At 44.8% G+C, this 19558-nt stretch overlaps 1 protein-coding gene across 1 annotated transcript; it reads left to right on the forward strand.

Annotated features, from left to right (window-relative positions):
• The first annotated feature begins 1095 nt into the window (after positions 1-1095).
• LOC139451891 (uncharacterized) lies at positions 1096-7214 on the forward strand. Its single transcript, XM_071233184.1, has 6 exons — positions 1096-1223; positions 4546-4691; positions 4958-5101; positions 5333-5456; positions 5745-5898; positions 7065-7214. The coding sequence occupies exons 1-6, from the start codon at positions 1096-1098 to the stop codon at positions 7212-7214; spliced, it is 846 nt and encodes a 281-aa protein (XP_071089285.1).
• Positions 7215-19558: the final 12344 nt, after the last annotated feature.

Genomic DNA, 19558 nt, shown 5'->3' on the forward strand with positions numbered 1-19558 from the left:
TTTTGGCTGTGTATCAAATGTGTATGGCAAGAATAGCTGTAGTATACTGTGGTAGTATTTCTCTGGATTCTTGTTCATGAAAATCTGGGTACTGATTCACCCATACATTATTAGGGTTGCATTTCATCACAATGTTTGTCTTACTGGCTAGAGTATCACAAGCTAGCTTTAACATATCTTGTGAAATACCATTCGCAATGAACAATGCATCAACCGAGTCAAATGTTTGCTCATCATCTGTTAATCCTTGCCAAATCAGTTTCAAAATTGTTTCATATTTATTAGTTCTTCACACCACTGTTCCAGGGTTCGGGGCTTTTTTGGTTCATTGTCTTGACCTGCAGGTTGTAATATGAAAGTTTCAGTGCTGTACTTTTTAAGTGTTTCTTTGTGTTTTGCATCTTCAGCATATTGTTTCCCGCTGTAGCTTTTGACAAATTCCCTGTGTGCTTCATCTTCTTTGTATTTCTTTGAACTTTTCTGTTTCCTTTTGTTTCTGAATTCAGGGTCAGTATTGAACTTTTCTTTATCTTTCGTAAGTGTTCTCTGTTTTACATTCATATTCAGTGTTTATCTTTCTCTAATTTTCTTTTGGTGCTCATATTTTATCTCTTAGCTTTTGCCTGTGCATACTTTCCTTTTGGTCTTTTTGTTTGTCCTTGCTCAGGACTCCCTCGTGCTGTAAAGTGTTTTGTGTTTTGAAAACTGATTGCTTGTCATCCAGCAAATCTACAGATAACTGGTCAGCATTTCTCTTACTCCTTGTACAAGCACTGATTCAAATGATTGTCACAATATTTGTCTGTACATGAGTTTCTCAAGGCATCAACTAACTGTGTTTACACAAACAACCACTTCATAATGTGATCCACCAACATGATTTAGATATATGCCTCTGCCAGTGTTTTGTGTGTCTGTGTCTATCTGCTTGCTTGAATATTTCAGCCATCTGTTATCAGTGAACGTGCAAATGTCAGTGCCTAGTAGATTTGCAGCTGCAAGTATTTCTAGTTCTGTTGCCAATGTTCCAACATACCACATTCTTGATTGAGAAATGTATTGTTCAAAGGAGTCAATACATGGTCTTAAGAATGCATGGAAGCTTTCAGCATGTACTCTAAGGTGTGCCACAACAGCCAGTTGGACTTTTCTGTGATTGTTTTCTTTGCCAGAGATCGCAAAGGACAAACTTCTAAAGAAACAATTACCATCACCCTCAATAGGTACTGTTCTACCCCAGCCTTAGTTGCCGTCAGACTCAGTTACCACCGGCCTCAGTTGCAACTAGCCACAGTTACCGTCAGCCTCAGTTACCACCTGCCTCAGTTGCCACAAGCCACAAGCCACTGTTACACCAGCCTAAGTTGCCACAAGTAACCTGTCTCAGTTGCCGCCAGACTCAGTTGCAGCCAGCCTCAGTTGCCCCCTTATGATTTTGGAATTGATTTTGTCGCTGTTATTTACATTCAAGTCATCAACACATCAGGGCCCCTCCACATTCTAATTTGATGGTAGAGGGAGTTCCATGAAGGTGTGTTGATGACTTGACATCACCTCAGGGTCCCTCCACGTTATAATTTCGACCGTGGAGGGAGTCCCATAAAGGGGTGTTGACAACGACCTGACTAACCTCAGAGGCCTAAGTTGCCAAGAGCCTCAGTTACCACCTTTTGACATCAAAGGCCTAAGTTGCCAAGAGCCTCAGTTACCACCTTTTGACATCAAAGGCCTAAGTTGCCAAGAGCCTCAGTTACCACCTTCCTCAGTTGCCGTCAGCCTCAGTTGCCACCAGCCTCAGTTGTCGTTGGCCTCAGTTGCCACCAGCCTCAGTTGCCACCATCCGCAGAGATTTCTCATGATTATGGAATGGATTGTGTCGCTGTTATTTTCATTCAAGTCATCAACACATCAGGGCCCCTCCACATTCTAATTTGACTGTGGAGGGAGTTCCATGAAGGTGTGTTGATGACTTGACATCACCTCAGGGTCCCTCCATGTTATAATTTCGACCGTGGAGGGAGTCCCATAATGGGGTGTTGACAATGACCTGAATGACCTCAGAGGCCTAAGTTGCCAAGAGCCTCAGTTACCACCTTTTGACCTCAGAGGCCTAAGTTGCCAAGAGCCTCAGTTACCACCTTCCTCAGTTGCCGTCGGCCTCAGTTGCCACCAGTCTCATTTGTCGTTGGCCTCAGTTGCCACCAGCCTCAGTTGCCACCATCCTCAGAGATTTATCATGATTATGGAATGGATTGTGTCGCTGTTATTTTCATTCAAGTCATCAACACATCAGGGCCCCTCCACATTCTAATTTGACTGTGGAGGGAGTTCCATGAAGGTGTGTTGATGACTTGACATCACCTCAGGGTCCCTCCACGTTATAATTTCGACCGTGGAGGGAGTCCCATAATGGGGTGTTGACAACGACCTGAATGACCTTAGTTTCCGAGAGCCTCAGTTGGTGCCAGCCTCAGTTGTCATCAGCCTCAGTTACCACCTGCCTCAGTTGCAGCCAGCCTCCAGGCGCAGTTGCCACGAGCCACAAGCCAATTGCCACCTTCCTCAGTTGCCGTCGGTCTCAGTTGCCACCAGTCTCAGTTGTCGTTGGCCTCAGTTGCCACCAGCCTCAGTTGTCCCCAGCCTCAGTTGCCACCATCCTCAGTTGCCACCATCCTCAGAGATTTATCATGATTATGGAATGGATTGTGTCGCTGTTATTTACATTCAAGTCATCAACACATCAGAGTCCCTCCACATTCTAATTTGACTGTGGAGGGAGTTCCATGAAGGTGTGTTGATGACTTGACATCACCTCAGGGTCCCTCCACGTTATAATTTCGACCGTGGAGGGAGTCCCATAAAGGGGTGTTGACAACGACCTGACTGACCTCAGAGGCCTAAGTTGCCAAGAGCCTCAGTTACCACCTTTTGACATCAAAGGCCTAAGTTGCCAAGAGCCTCAGTTACCACCTTTTGACATCAAAGGCCTAAGTTGCCAAGAGCCTCAGTTACCACCTTTTGACATCAAAGGCCTAAGTTGCCAAGAGCCTCAGTTACCACCTTCCTCAGTTGCCACCAGCCTCAGTTGTCGTTGGCCTCAGTTGCCACCAGCCTCAGTTGCTACCATCTGCAGAGATTTCTCATGATTATGGAATGGATTGTGTCGCTGTTATTTTCATTCAAGTCATCAACACATCAGGGCCCCTCCACATTCTAATTTGACTGTGGAGGGAGTTCCATGAAGGTGTGTTGATGACTTGACATCACCTCAGGGTCCCTCCATGTTATAATTTCGACCGTGGAGGGAGTCCCATAATGGGGTGTTGACAACGACCTGAATGACCTCAGAGGCCTAAGTTGCCAAGAGCCTCAGTTACCACCTTTTGACCTCAGAGGCCTAAGTTGCCAAGAGCCTCAGTTACCACCTTCCTCAGTTGCCGTCGGCCTCAGTTGCCACCAGTCTCAGTTGTCGTTGGCCTCAGTTGCCACCAGCCTCAGTTGCCACCGTCCGCAGAGATTTCTCATGATTATGGAATGGATTGTGTCGCTGTTATTTTCATTCAAGTCATCAACACATCAGGGCCCCTCCACATTCTAATTTGACTGTGGAGGGAGTTCCATGAAGGTGTGTTGATGACTTGACATCACCTCAGGGTCCCTCCATGTTATAATTTCGACCGTGGAGGGAGTCCCATAATGGGGTGTTGACAACGACCTGAATGACCTCAGAGGCCTAAGTTGCCAAGAGCCTCAGTTACCACCTTTTGACCTCAGAGGCCTAAGTTGCCAAGAGCCTCAGTTACCACCTTCCTCAGTTGCCGTCGGCCTCAGTTGCCACCAGTCTCAGTTGTCGTTGGCCTCAGTTGCCACCATCCGCAGAGATTTCTCATGATTATGGAATGGATTGTGTCGCTGTTATTTTCATTCAAGTCATCAACACATCAGGGCCCCTCCACATTCTAATTTGACTGTGGAGGGAGTTCCATGAAGGTGTGTTGATGACTTGACATCACCTCAGGGTCCCTCCACGTTATAATTTCGACCGTGGAGGGAGTCCCATAATGGGGTGTTGACAACGACCTGAATGACCTTAGTTTCCGAGAGCCTCAGTTGGTGCCAGCCTCAGTTGTAATCAGCCTCAGTTACCACCTGCCTCAGTTGCAGCCAGCCTCCAGGCGCAGTTGCCACGAGCCACAAGCCAATTGCCACCTTCCTCAGTTGCCGTCGGTCTCAGTTGCTACCAGTCTCAGTTGTCGTTGGCCTCAGTTGCCACCAGCCTCAGTTGTCCCAAGCCTCAGTTGCCACCATCCTCAGTTGCCACCATCCTCAGAGATTTATCATGATTATGGAATGGATTGTGTCGCTGTTATTTTCATTCAAGTCATCAACACATCAGGGCCCCTCCACATTCTAATTTGACTGTGGAGGGAGTTCCATGAAGGTGTGTTGATGACTTGACATCACCTCAGGGTCCCTCCACGTTATAATTTCGACCGTGGAGGGAGTCCCATAATGAGGTGTTGACAATGACCTGAATGACCTCAGAGGCCTAAGTTGCCAAGAGCCTCAGTTACCACCTTTTGACCTCAGAGGCCTAAGTTGCCAAGAGCCTCAGTTACCACCTTCCTCAGTTGCCGTCGGCCTCAGTTGCCACCAGTCTCAGTTGTCGTTGGCCTCAGTTGCCACCATCCGCAGAGATTTCTCATGATTATGGAATGGATTGTGTCGCTGTTATTTTCATTCAAGTCATCAACACATCAGGGCCCCTCCACATTCTAATTTGACTGTGGAGGGAGTTCCATGAAGGTGTGTTGATGACTTGACATCACATCAGGGTCCCTCCACGTTATAATTTTGACCGTGGAGGGAGTCCCATAATGGGGTTTTGACAACGACCTGAATGACCTCAGAGGCCTAAGTTGCCAAGAGCCTCAGTTACCACCTTTTGACCTCAGAGGCCTAAGTTGCCAAGAGCCTCAGTTACCACCTTCCTCAGTTGCCGTCGGCCTCAGTTGCCACCAGTCTCAGTTGTCGTTGGCCTCAGTTGCCACCAGCCTCAGTTGCCACCAGCCTCAGTTGCCACCATCCGCAGAGATTTCTCATGATTATGGAATGGATTGTGTCGCTGTTATTTTCATTCAAGTCATCAACACATCAGGGCCCCTCCACATTCTAATTTGACTGTGGAGGGAGTTCCATGAAGGTGTGTTGATGACTTGACATCACCTCAGGGTCCCTCCACGTTATAATTTCGACCGTGGAGGGAGTCCCATAATGGGGTGTTGACAACGACCTGAATGACCTTAGTTTCCGAGAGCCTCAGTTGGTGCCAGCCTCAGTTGTCATCAGCCTCAGTTACCACCTGCCTCAGTTGCAGCCAGCCTCCAGGCGCAGTTGCCACGAGCCACAAGCCAATTGCCACCTTCCTCAGTTGCCGTCGGTCTCAGTTGCTACCAGTCTCAGTTGTCGTTGGCCTCAGTTGCCACCAGCCTCAGTTGTCCCAAGCCTCAGTTGCCACCATCCTCAGAGATTTATCATGATTATGGAATGGATTGTGTCGCTGTTATTTACATTCAAGTCATCAACACATCAGGGCCCCTCCACATTCTAATTTGACTGTGGAGGGAGTTCCATGAAGGTGTGTTGATGACTTGACATCACCTCAGGGTCCCTCCATGTTATAATTTCGACCGTGGAGGGAGTCCCATAATGGGGTGTTGACAACGACCTGAATGACCTCAGAGGCCTAAGTTGCCTAGAGCCTCAGTTACCACATTCCTCAGTTGCCGTCGGCCTCAGTTGCCACCAGTCTCAGTTGTCGTTGGCCTCAGTTGCCACCAGCCTCAGTTGCCACCATCCGCAGAGATTTCTCATGATTATGGAATGGATTGTGTCGCTGTTATTTTCATTCAAGTCATCAACACATCAGGGCCCCTCCACATTCTAATTTGACTGTGGAGGGAGTTCCATGAAGGTGTGTTGATGACTTGACATCACCTCAGGGTCCCTCCACGTTATAATTTCGACCGTGGAGGGAGTCCCATAATGGGGTGTTGACAATGACCTGAATGACCTCAGAGGCCTAAGTTGCCAAGAGCCTCAGTTACCACCTTTTGACCTCAGAGGCCTAAGTTGCCAAGAGCCTCAGTTACCACCTTCCTCAGTTGCCGTCGGCCTCAGTTGCCACCAGCCTCAGTTGCCACCATCCGCAGAGATTTCTCATGATTATGGAATGGATTGTGTCGCTGTTATTTTCATTCAAGTCATCAACACATCAGGGCCCCTCCACATTCTAATTTGACTGTGGAGGGAGTTCCATGAAGGTGTGTTGATGACTTGACATCACCTCAGGGTCCCTCCACGTTATAATTTTGACCGTGGAGGGAGTCCCATAATGGGGTTTTGACAACGACCTGAATGACCTCAGAGGCCTAAGTTGCCAAGAGCCTCAGTTACCACCTTTTGACCTCAGAGGCCTAAGTTGCCAAGAGCCTCAGTTACCACCTTCCTCAGTTGCTGTCGGCCTCAGTTGCCACCAGTCTCAGTTGTCGTTGGCCTCAGTTGCCACCAGTCTCAGTTGCCACCAGCCTCAGTTGCCACCATCCGCAGAGATTTCTCATGATTATGGAATGGATTGTGTCGCTGTTATTTTCATTCAAGTCATCAACACATCAGGGCCCCTCCACATTCTAATTTGACTGTGGAGGGAGTTCCATGAAGGTGTGTTGATGACTTGACATCACCTCAGGGTCCCTCCACGTTATAATTTCGACCGTGGAGGGAGTCCCATAATGGGGTGTTGACAACGACCTGAATGACCTTAGTTTCCGAGAGCCTCAGTTGGTGCCAGCCTAAGTTGTCATCAGCCTCAGTTACCACCTGCCTCAGTTGCAGCCAGCCTCCAGGCGCAGTTGCCACGAGCCACAAGCCAATTGCCACCTTCCTCAGTTGCCGTCGGTCTCAGTTGCTACCAGTCTCAGTTGTCGTTGGCCTCAGTTGCCACCAGCCTCAGTTGTCCCAAGCCTCAGTTGCCACCAGCCTCAGTTGCCACCTTTTGACCTCAGAGGCCTAAGTTGCCAAGAGCCTCAGTTACCACCTTCCTCAGTTGCCGTCGGCCTCAGTTGCCACCAGTCTCAGTTGTCGTTGGCCTCAGTTGCCACCAGCCTCAGTTGCCACCAGCCTCAGTTGCCACCATCCGCAGAGATTTCTCATGATTATGGAATGGATTGTGTCGCTGTTATTTTCATTCAAGTCATCAACACATCAGGGCCCCTCCACATTCTAATTTGACTGTGGAGGGAGTTCCATGAAGGTGTGTTGATGACTTGACATCACCTCAGGGTCCCTCCACGTTATAATTTCGACCGTGGAGGGAGTCCCATAATGGGGTGTTGACAACGACCTGAATGACCTTAGTTTCCGAGAGCCTCAGTTGGTGCCAGCCTCAGTTGTCATCAGCCTCAGTTACCACCTGCCTCAGTTGCAGCCAGCCTCCAGGCGCAGTTGCCACGAGCCACAAGCCAATTGCCACCTTCCTCAGTTGCCGTCGGTCTCAGTTGCTACCAGTCTCAGTTGTCGTTGGCCTCAGTTGCCACCAGCCTCAGTTGTCCCAAGCCTCAGTTGCCACCATCCTCAGAGATTTATCATGATTATGGAATGGATTGTGTCGCTGTTATTTACATTCAAGTCATCAACACATCAGGGCCCCTCCACATTCTAATTTGACTGTGGAGGGAGTTCCATGAAGGTGTGTTGATGACTTGACATCACCTCAGGGTCCCTCCATGTTATAATTTCGACCGTGGAGGGAGTCCCATAATGGGGTGTTGACAACGACCTGAATGACCTCAGAGGCCTAAGTTGCCTAGAGCCTCAGTTACCACCTTCCTCAGTTGCCGTCGGCCTCAGTTGCCACCAGTCTCAGTTGTCGTTGGCCTCAGTTGCCACCAGCCTCAGTTGCCACCATCCGCAGAGATTTCTCATGATTATGGAATGGATTGTGTCTCTGTTATTTTCATTCAAGTCATCAACACATCAGGGCCCCTCCACATTCTAATTTGACTGTGGAGGGAGTTCCATGAAGGTGTGTTGATGACTTGACATCACCTCAGGGTCCCTCCACGTTATAATTTCGACCGTGGAGGGAGTCCCATAATGGGGTGTTGACAATGACCTGAATGACCTCAGAGGCCTAAGTTGCCAAGAGCCTCAGTTACCACCTTTTGACCTCAGAGGCCTAAGTTGCCAAGAGCCTCAGTTACCACCTTCCTCAGTTGCCGTCGGCCTCAGTTGCCACCAGCCTCAGTTGCCACCATCCGCAGAGATTTCTCATGATTATGGAATGGATTGTGTCGCTGTTATTTTCATTCAAGTCATCAACACATCAGGGCCCCTCCACATTCTAATTTGACTGTGGAGGGAGTTCCATGAAGGTGTGTTGATGACTTGACATCACCTCAGGGTCCCTCCACGTTATAATTTTGACCGTGGAGGGAGTCCCATAATGGGGTTTTGACAACGACCTGAATGACCTCAGAGGCCTAAGTTGCCAAGAGCCTCAGTTACCACCTTTTGACCTCAGAGGCCTAAGTTGCCAAGAGCCTCAGTTACCACCTTCCTCAGTTGCTGTCGGCCTCAGTTGCCACCAGTCTCAGTTGTCGTTGGCCTCAGTTGCCACCAGTCTCAGTTGCCACCAGCCTCAGTTGCCACCATCCGCAGAGATTTCTCATGATTATGGAATGGATTGTGTCGCTGTTATTTTCATTCAAGTCATCAACACATCAGGGCCCCTCCACATTCTAATTTGACTGTGGAGGGAGTTCCATGAAGGTGTGTTGATGACTTGACATCACCTCAGGGTCCCTCCACGTTATAATTTCGACCGTGGAGGGAGTCCCATAATGGGGTGTTGACAACGACCTGAATGACCTTAGTTTCCGAGAGCCTCAGTTGGTGCCAGCCTAAGTTGTCATCAGCCTCAGTTACCACCTGCCTCAGTTGCAGCCAGCCTCCAGGCGCAGTTGCCATGAGCCACAAGCCAATTGCCACCTTCCTCAGTTGCCGTCGGTCTCAGTTGCTACCAGTCTCAGTTGTCGTTGGCCTCAGTTGCCACCAGCCTCAGTTGTCCCAAGCCTCAGTTGCCACCAGCCTCAGTTGCCACCATCCTCAGAGATTTATCATGATTATGGAATGGATTGTGTCGCTGTTATTTTCATTCAAGTCATCAACACATCAGGGCCCCTCCACATTCTAATTTGACTGTGGAGGGAGTTCCATGAAGGTGTGTTGATGACTTGACATCACCTCAGGGTCCCTCCACGTTATAATTTCGACCGTGGAGGGAGTCCCATAATGGGGTGTTGACAATGACCTGAATGACCTCAGAGGCCTAAGTTGCCAAGAGCCTCAGTTACCACCTTTTGACCTCAGAGGCCTAAGTTGCCAAGAGCCTCAGTTACCACCTTCCTCAGTTGCCACCAGTCTCATTTGTCTTTGGCCTCAGTTGCCACCATCCGCAGAGATTTCTCATGATTATGGAATGGATTGTGTCGCTGTTATTTTCATTCAAGTCATCAACACATCAGGGCCCCTCCACATTCTAATTTGACTGTGGAGGGAGTTCCATGAAGGTGTGTTGATGACTTGACATCACCTCAGGGTCCCTCCACGTTATAATTTTGACCGTGGAGGGAGTCCCATAATGGGGTTTTGACAACGACCTGAATGACCTCAGAGGCCTAAGTTGCCAAGAGCCTCAGTTACCACCTTTTGACCTCAGAGGCCTAAGTTGCCAAGAGCCTCAGTTACCACCTTCCTCAGTTGCCGTCGGCCTCAGTTGCCACCAGTCTCAGTTGTCGTTGGCCTCAGTTGCCACCAGCCTCAGTTGCCACCAGCCTCAGTTGCCACCATCCGCAGAGATTTCTCATGATTATGGAATGGATTGTGTCGCTGTTATTTTCATTCAAGTCATCAACACATCAGGGCCCCTCCACATTCTAATTTGACTGTGGAGGGAGTTCCATGAAGGTGTGTTGATGACTTGACATCACCTCAGGGTCCCTCCACGTTACAATTTCGACCGTGGAGGGAGTCCCATAATGGGGTGTTGACAACGACCTGAATGACCTTAGTTTCCGAGAGCCTCAGTTGGTGCCAGCCTCAGTTGTCATCAGCCTCAGTTACCACCTGCCTCAGTTGCAGCCAGCCTCCAGGCGCAGTTGCCACGAGCCACAAGCCAATTGCCACCTTCCTCAGTTGCCGTCGGTCTCAGTTGCTACCAGTCTCAGTTGTCGTTGGCCTCAGTTGCCACCAGCCTCAGTTGTCCCAAGCCTCAGTTGCCACCATCCTCAGTTGCCACCATCCTCAGAGATTTATCATGATTATGGAATGGATTGTGTCGCTGTTATTTACATTCAAGTCATCAACACATCAGGGCCCCTCCACATTCTAATTTGACTGTGGAGGGAGTTCCATGAAGGTGTGTTGATGACTTGACATCACCTCAGGGTCCCTCCACGTTATAATTTCGACCGTGGAAGGAGTCCCATAATGGGGTGTTGACAACGACCTGAATGACCTCAGAGGCCTAAGTTGCCAAGAGCCTCAGTTACCACCTTTTGACCTCAGAGGCCTAAGTTGCCAAGAGCCTCAGTTACCACCTTCCTCAGTTGCCGTCGGCCTCAGTTGCCACCAGTCTCATTTGTCGTTGGCCTCAGTTGCCACCAGTCTCAGTTGTCGTTGGCCTCAGTTGCCACCATCCGCAGAGATTTCTCATGATTATGGAATGGATTGTGTCGCTGTTATTTTCATTCAAGTCATCAACACATCAGGGCCCCTCCACATTCTAATTTGACTGTGGAGGGAGTTCCATGAAGGTGTGTTGATGACTTGACATCACCTCAGGGTCCCTCCACGTTATAATTTCGACCGTGGAGGGAGTCCCATAATGGGGTTTTGACAACGACCTGAATGACCTCAGAGGCCTAAGTTGCCAAGAGCCTCAGTTACCACCTTTTGACCTCAGAGGCCTAAGTTGCCAAGAGCCTCAGTTACCACCTTCCTCAGTTGCCGTCGGCCTCAGTTGCCACCAGTCTCAGTTGTTGTTGGCCTCAGTTGCCACCATCCGCAGAGATTTATCATGATTATGGAATGGATTGTGTCTCTGTTATTTTCATTCAAGTCATCAACACATCAGGGCCCCTCCACATTCTAATTTGACTGTGGAGGGAGTTCCATGAAGGTGTGTTGATGACTTGACATCACCTCAGGGTCCCTCCACGTTATAATTTCGACCGTGGAGGGAGTCCCATAATGGGGTGTTGACAACGACCTGAATGACCTTAGTTTCCGAGAGCCTCAGTTGGTGCCAGCCTCAGTTGTAATCAGCCTCAGTTACCACCTGCCTCAGTTGCAGCCAGCCTCCAGGCGCAGTTGCCACGAGCCACAAGCCAATTGCCACCTTCCTCAGTTGCCGTCGGTCTCAGTTGCTACCAGTCTAGTAGTATAGGTAATAGGGGTTCTGGACCACTTCCACTGGAGCTGGATTCATATACCTATACTGCTACTACAGGGGGAATTTTTTATGCCAAAATGATTATGCGATTCAACGATAGTCATGGCTCTAGCTCACCAATACCTGGGTCCAATCATTGCTTTAGATGAGTCTAAATGGTAATAAAAATATTCTTCATTATTTTTATCGATAAAGCGATATTCAACATTTTTATTAAGTTCTTCGTTCATTTTACTAGGAGACCAGACTATATAACTACACTCTTTTTGTAAATTGATAAGAAACAATTGATTACCGTATTTGGTTGGTTTGACATCACTGATATAATAAAAACCTTGTGGTAATTCTCTCCATTTAATAGTTTTTTCCATTATTATATATTTATGTAAGCATTTGTCTAAATGTAATCACACGATAGTAAGCAATTTATTTTTAATCTCCAACCAGTTCTTTGGTTTTGGCACGGAATAATTGACGTGCTTGTTGCTTCCCTTGTTCTATGAACTTTTCTTTATCGTCTTCGCTAATACCATTGGTCTTATGAGAATTTGATCGAATCTCCTGCTTCATTTCATTGTATTTGGTTAGTTCCGACAGCACTAAACGAAACTCATCCTCGGATATCTTACAATCGGCCATTGCTGTCGAAATATGATCCTCGATGCTGTTCAACTTTGCATCGGCGAGTATCCGAATACTATCGTGTTTTAATGCTTTCTTTTGCAACCTACGAGAAATGAATTTTATCGCTATTCCTGCCAGTCCCGAGACTCCAGCGGTTATTTCCATGCCGAGCACGATAGGCACGGCGATTATAGTTGATAGTAAACCGACACCGGCTACACCAAGTCCCATGCCAGCCACTACAAGAGCGGTGTCAACTCCGTCCAGAGCATTCACGGCTCTGCGATACTTTTTATACAATCCAAGTCTCAACTCCCTATCCTTTTCTATTCGATGTTTTATGTCGCTTATTTGATGTAATCGAAATCCATCAACAGTTTCCATCATTTCATCGAGCGCTGGATATAAACTCATAGTGTATATTACGAATATATAATAGTCTTTAATTGGTCTTGCTTAAATGTTTTGAGAGTATACATCAACCTTATCAAATGTATATTATACGGCAAGAATATCTTAGAAAGGGAAATACTACCACTTTTAATAATTTGAACCCCCTCGAGGGATGTAACGGGTGATGCACCGACATGAATAATACTGCAACGTTGACGCTCGTGTTTCTTGAGCCATTTAATCGATAGACCTGGTAATATTTCGAAGGCATCTACCGGTGCATCTCCGAACAAGACTTCAATAATAAGCGTAGAAATATTAGGTATTGCACTCAAGTTCTGTTTAATATCATCGAATTCTGTAACCAAATTTAAACTAACATTTTGGATTGCCGGACGACTATATAACATATGACCTGGTTTTTCTGGCAGGGGAGTGACTAACACACTTTTTCGTTTTGACGGGATATAGGCCGCGAGTACGATGCCACTATTTATTATCTTAGTTAAATTATGTCCCTTACCCATCATCGCATAAGGTGGGGTAATGACGATATTCAGTAGCCACTTGATGTTTGCCTCGACCATAGTCCATTTATTCTCACTGTTGTAAATGATATTGTACGGAGTGGTTTTAAGGAGTCTACAAACGTCGACATCGCTTAAATCTTCTAGATTACCCGTGAATGTGACTTCTTTCCGCTTGTATACATTATCGTGTAAGTGTAAAGCGTATAACTTACCATTGGTACCGGGTTTACCGAATCCTTCCGTGTCTCCGAGATCGGAAAGCGCAATTGTATTACATTGTCTGAGCGTTCCAGGGCCTGATGCATCAACCATTATTTATAATATGGAGTGTTACACTTAAGTATCCTATATGTACAGGTCGGTGTTTTACATCTAATACAGAAATTTTAAGGTCTGAAATAATACCCCGCTTTAATTTTTTATATTGTAATGATGAGAAAGATTCCGTTCTACCACTATTGTATTTTTCATTTTTCACTGGAACACTTCTGAGCAAAGTTGAAGGACTTTCTTGTTGAATATTATCCGTCGTGCTGATTTGATCAAGATGGATGCACAGCTCTTTATAGGGAACTAAATCGGGTAATGTATCTCCCTCATTTGATGAATCGATTATTACAGTATAACCGGCTGCAAATCCAAGTGTAATTCCTAAGTTCCCGGTAAAAACTACACCCATTCCTCCAGGGGATAATTTCAGTCTCCCAGTCGCCTCATTTTGTGTGAGACTAGCTCCATAAGGCTTAAAATATTCATCATTGAGTGAGCATACGCTGTAATACCCATCAGGTATAGTAATAATTCTATTATGGTCATCACTTCTAAATATCTTATTATTATCTTTCGCAGCACTTATATTGGTCCACCGTGGGTAATACGTTACATCGCATAGAGCTACTTCGAGTTGTCCATCCGAGTTATCGATAGTACGAAGCAGTTCAATAGACTGACTATTTGTTATTCCCGGGAGTGTAACATACATATCAAATATACAATGATACTATATCATAACTTAAATATGGAATCAACCATTATTTATAATATGGAGTGTTACACTTAAGTATCCTACATGAATAGGTTGGTGTTTTACATCTAATACAGAAATTTTAAGGTCTGAAATAATACCACGCTTCAATTTTTTATATTGTAATAACGAGAAAGATTCCGTTCTACAGCTATTGTATTTTACATCTTTGACCGGAACACTTCTGAGTAGAGTTGAAGGACTTTCTAGTTGAATATTATCCGTCGTACTTATTTGATCAAGATGGATGAACAACTCTTTATAGGGAGCTAAATCAGGTACGTTGATAATACTTGAAATCATTGTTGTGCCGCGTTCTAATGTTATTGTATGATAAAATCCAAGTGTGTGTGCTAAGTTCTCATCAATAATTATATCATCGTTTTCATTGATGATTTTCACTTTCCCATTGGCCTCACTTTGTGTGATACTAATTCCATTATGAAATTCATTCTTAAAAAATTCATTCTTAAAAAATTCATCATTGAGTGAGCTTAGGCTGTAATACCCATCAGGTATATAAATAATTCTATTATTGTCATATGCTACTACTATCTTATTATTACCTCTCGCAGCACTTATATTGGTCCACCGTTGGTAATACGTTACATCGCATAGAGCTACTTCGAGTTGTCCATCCGAGTTATCGATAGTTTGAAGCAGTTCAATAGACTGGCCATTTGTTATTCCCGGGAGTGCAACATACATATTAAATATACAATGATACTATATCATAACTTAAATATGAAATCGACTTACATTACTAATCAATCGATTATAGTAACTGCCTCTGGTGCTGAATTTTTAGTTAAATTCCCCGATATCTTTGAAAACTACAGGGTCACGGCAACTAGCGATAAAATGGTGCACGATTGGTTTCACAATCCGATGCAATTTTGGCAGAATCAGTTAAACTTTGCCATATGGTGTGCCACAACGGGATGTGGCGTATCTCTTTACGCTCCAGGATTTGAACTGAATAAGTCTGTTATGTCATTTCACGTGTACTATCAGATTAGACGTATACTTAAAGAAATTAGTGCTCCATTACCGCAGGATCGAGCGTGGAATTCCACAAATAATAATTATGATAGGTCCACGTATGAGCGTATTTGTCAGGAATTTAATATTTCTACGAGTAAAGATTGGCGTATTAAAGGAGCAAACCATGGTCTAGGTGTTCCTTACACAGGGGAAATAACCGTCAAAGAAGAAAGCGATTATTTATATAAAGAACTTGATAAATATAAAGTTGATTTTAGTAAGTTGGGGAGTACCAGCAAACTTTATGTAAGTTTACATGATATTTTCTTAAAAACTAATAATTGGGATAACAACTGGAAACTTTCGAGTAACGATTGGAGAGGGGATATTATGAGTTTTAAGAGTGGCTTGCCTTATATTGTTAAAAAATTTATACAAATGAACGATACAGCAAACGCTTGGAATGAATTCCTTAATGATAAAACGGAAAATAATTTTACTAACCCAGGATTTGTAAGAGTTAATGAATCGATAAGAACTTATGTATGGGCAATTCTCGGAGCGCAATCGCAAACACGAACGTCCATTATCGGTTCTGGGACGGCGCTCGATGCGCAAAAACAGTTTGTCTCAAACGTGGAGGACGCCATTAATTCACCAGTTGACATACCATCGTCTATAAAGCGTTTTCAAGATGCATTACAGTACGCTCAATCCAAAGTGGACTTTGTTTATGCACCGGGACTATACATGTCTCCGAGTAATATGGAACTTAAGATCGGTCAAGTGATAGGCTATAATAATAAAATTGTTATCGCTACCGATCAACAAAAACCAGGTATAAATTCAGATATGAATGTCGAATTAATAACGCAAACGATCACGGGCGAAAATGGAATAGTCAAGCCACAAACATCTAATAATGCACAACCATCTACTGATGCACAAGTGTCACCGCATATTGCGGCTAAAAATCAACAACATATCGATGAAAAAACAGCGCTTGTAGTGGGTGGAGTCTCGGTTGGTTTACTCATGATTTGGTTAAATAGTTCTTAGCGAATACGTACAACAGCCCTGCAATTGCTACGATCAACCCCCACAAGTTTTGACTAAGCCAAGTGGTGGTCTTAGCTAATAAATTCAATAGCCAGGAAACAACACTCCCTATTATACCGGGAAGTGCGGCCGCGGCTTTCTCAGCTAGCTTTCCCAGTGCTGAACCTAATGCTTTTAAATGCTTTTTTATCCACTCTCTTATACCGTTTTTATCGTTAGGCGGTGTACTACCACCTACACTACCACCTGTTAATGAGAGAGTCAAAGTCGATATAATAAATCCCAGCGCGGTTAAAATACTAGCAATTGTTATTCCCTGTTCTCTGAACAATGTTTTAATTTTATCGGCCAGTGTAGTGTCATCGTTGAGGACTTGATCGATAGTTTCTCGAATACGACTGATTTGCGAACGAAGTGCCTTTCTATTACTGGAAGCCGCTTCGAGGCGGGCCAATCTTTCCTCTTCTAAGTTACGCAATCTTTCAGCAACGCGGCGTCTACTGAATTCATCGCCCGCCTGTTCGAGTTTTGTTTTCTCTTGAGCTATGTGTTTGTCGATTTCGGATAGCTTGGCTATATTATTGATGAGTTCTCCCCGCATAGTTTGCATTGCCTTGTCAAGACCTCGTAATTCCCTAATACTGAACTCCGAATGCGTTGAATTATCGTAATAGGTATCCAAGATTTCTCCGAGTCCGTCCGAGGCCACCATCGAGGCTGCTTCCAAATCATCTGTATTAACGAGTTCTTTCCTCATAGTCTGAAGAGCCTTAGTAGTCTTCGCGGAAAGTCGTCGGTAGTCTACAAAACCTAATTCATCACGAACAAAGCCGATGCCTTTTTTAGCGGCTATCGTAGACAAGGCTAGGGGCTTACGAGTACGAGAATGCATAAGATCAATATCCGGAGCGCCACGCAGTCGCAATATTCCTTTACTATCTATCTCAAACTTTGAATATTCACGACCTATTGGAGTAACATAATTTTTATCATCTTTTAATGCATCGTAATAATCATCAACGGCTGGTTTTAAAAGTTCATCATTTACGGTTGGGATCATAAAGCTGGTTTCATCAGTACCCTCTTCGATTGTACTAGTATCAGTTATGTTATCTAGATCAAAGTCATTATGTTCAAAATCAGTCATTTTTATATTAAACATAGGGTACATGTTTTCAATATAACAATGTCTTCGCAATACGGACGCAAGTTAAACCCACAACGCAGACTTCGAGATCCATTGGGGGTCAAAGCAATTCGTCAGTCTGTAACTATAACTAATAATCCTAGTACCATCGATCAGAATCAAACGCTTCTGGTTCGCTTTCCTAATCTCGGCGCACACGATGTGTTAGTTCCGGGAACTGTCCGACTAGCATTTACGATTGTTTTGAATTCTACCTACGTTAACAGGGAGCCGGTTCAGAACTTAGGTCGTGCTATCGTTAAGAAAATCGCTATTAAAATTAGCGGTAATGAGGTTTTGAGTATCGACGATAGCGATGTATACTATTGTTACATGGATCTCTGGAGAACGGATAAAGAGCGGGAAAACTTACAGTACCAAGGTATTTGTAATAAGAACACATTGAGACTGCGCGTAGATGCTTCTAGTGGTGATGGTACCATCGTAAAAGATCAGGCCGTTGCCGACGCATTAGGTAACCGATTCTATATTCCCCTAGACTTTGAATTACTAGATTCCCACATGCCCTTTTATCAAGCATCCCTAGGCGATAGGTTAGAATACGAACTCACTTTTAACGACTACGGTAGAGTAATCAGATCCGCTAATGTAGATGCTAGCTATTCCATTGACAATATCTCGCTCGAGTACGATATGATAACGGATCCCGAATTAGCCAGACAAATTCGTAACCAGTATTCGGGAAGTTTAGCCATTTTGTACGACCGCGTGCTGCGACACCGAAAGATCACGAGGGACAAAAAAGATACGTTGTGGAATATCAATCTAAACGTCCCCACGAGGTCGTTGAAGGGTATTTTAATGTTGTTCGAGGACCCCTCCGATGCGTTTAAAAGAAATACCGAGAAGTTCTACAATCCCAAGATTACGAAAGTAGAATTGACTATCGAGGGCGTGCCTAATCAACTATATAGCCAAGGAATGCTATCGCATCACCAGTGGGATGAGATTAAAAAACTTCCTTCTATAAAACGCTCTCCGGAAGTTAACGCGGTCGTGAAAGATCTGTCTCTCGGGAGTGTATCGATGGGTGAATACCTCACCTCGAAGTACGCGCTATGGCTCGACATGCGAACAACGGACGATGACCAACTACACGGCAGTGGGAGGAGAATAGAAAATGCTAGCGAGGGTGTCACCATACAGATATCGAAGCTCCTCGAAACCGATGGTAAATTAAACATATATTTGTACGTGATTATGGATGCGCAACTTAATATACAAAATGGGAGATTCGTGCAAGCAATCTATTGATAATCTTTTACCTAAAGATCCGCACTGCGCTATCATATGCGGGCAAACGGGCTGCGGAAAAACAGCCTTTATTCTAGATATTTTAGAAAGTCATTATCGGGACGTTTTCGATCATATTATTATTCTGTGCCCGACTATAAGCGTTAATAAAACATACTTATCGAGAGATTGGGTAATGAATGACGACGGAATACACAGTCGATCCGGGCGATCGTTTACAAGACTGTCTCCGAGTATGTCATGAAACATACAAAGGAGAATCAACCCTTTTCGTAATAGACGACTGCAGCGCGAGTAAAGAGTTAACAAAAAAGAAGGATATGCTTTCGTATTTAGCATTCTCTGGACGGCATACTCAACATAGCGTTTGGGTACTTACTCAAAAATACAACTCTGTCCTGAAAGATCTCAGAGAGCAGACCAAATGGGTAGCGCTCTTTCATTGCAAAGATCGAGATTCATTCGAGGAATGTTTACGTGAAAATGACGTCATTTATACCAAGAATGAACGTGACAAAGTCAGAAAAGTGTTAGCTGCAACGAAGCACTGTAAACTCGTATTAAAAACCGATCAACCAGCTGCTTATGCAATTGCTTAGCAAAATGTAGCAAAATTATAGCAAAATTATAGCAAAATGTAGCAAATATAGCAAAATTATAGCAAAATGTAGCAAATATAGCAAATTGAACATTAGCGGTTAATATTACATAAAATGTGGTTCGAAATCCTCATTCTTTCGCAACAGTTCATTATTACGGGATGTATTGGATATGTCATATTATATTATGTTAGACTTAAATATCTCCTTAGGTATTACATTATGGAATGCGACGAACTTATCGAACAAATGCTCAAAGAATCTGATGTAGATCAAAATGTAGATAAATCTTTAGATAAACATAGAGAAAGACTCGCGGCTTTGGTAGCCGGTGGAAAATGTTCCCAATATTTGGGAGAAAATTATACCATC

This window comes from Haliotis cracherodii, unplaced genomic scaffold (assembly GCF_022045235.1).
Source record: "Haliotis cracherodii isolate W230 unplaced genomic scaffold, xgHalCrac1.p SCAF_9, whole genome shotgun sequence".
NCBI classification, from domain to species: Eukaryota; Metazoa; Mollusca; class Gastropoda; order Lepetellida; family Haliotidae; genus Haliotis; species Haliotis cracherodii.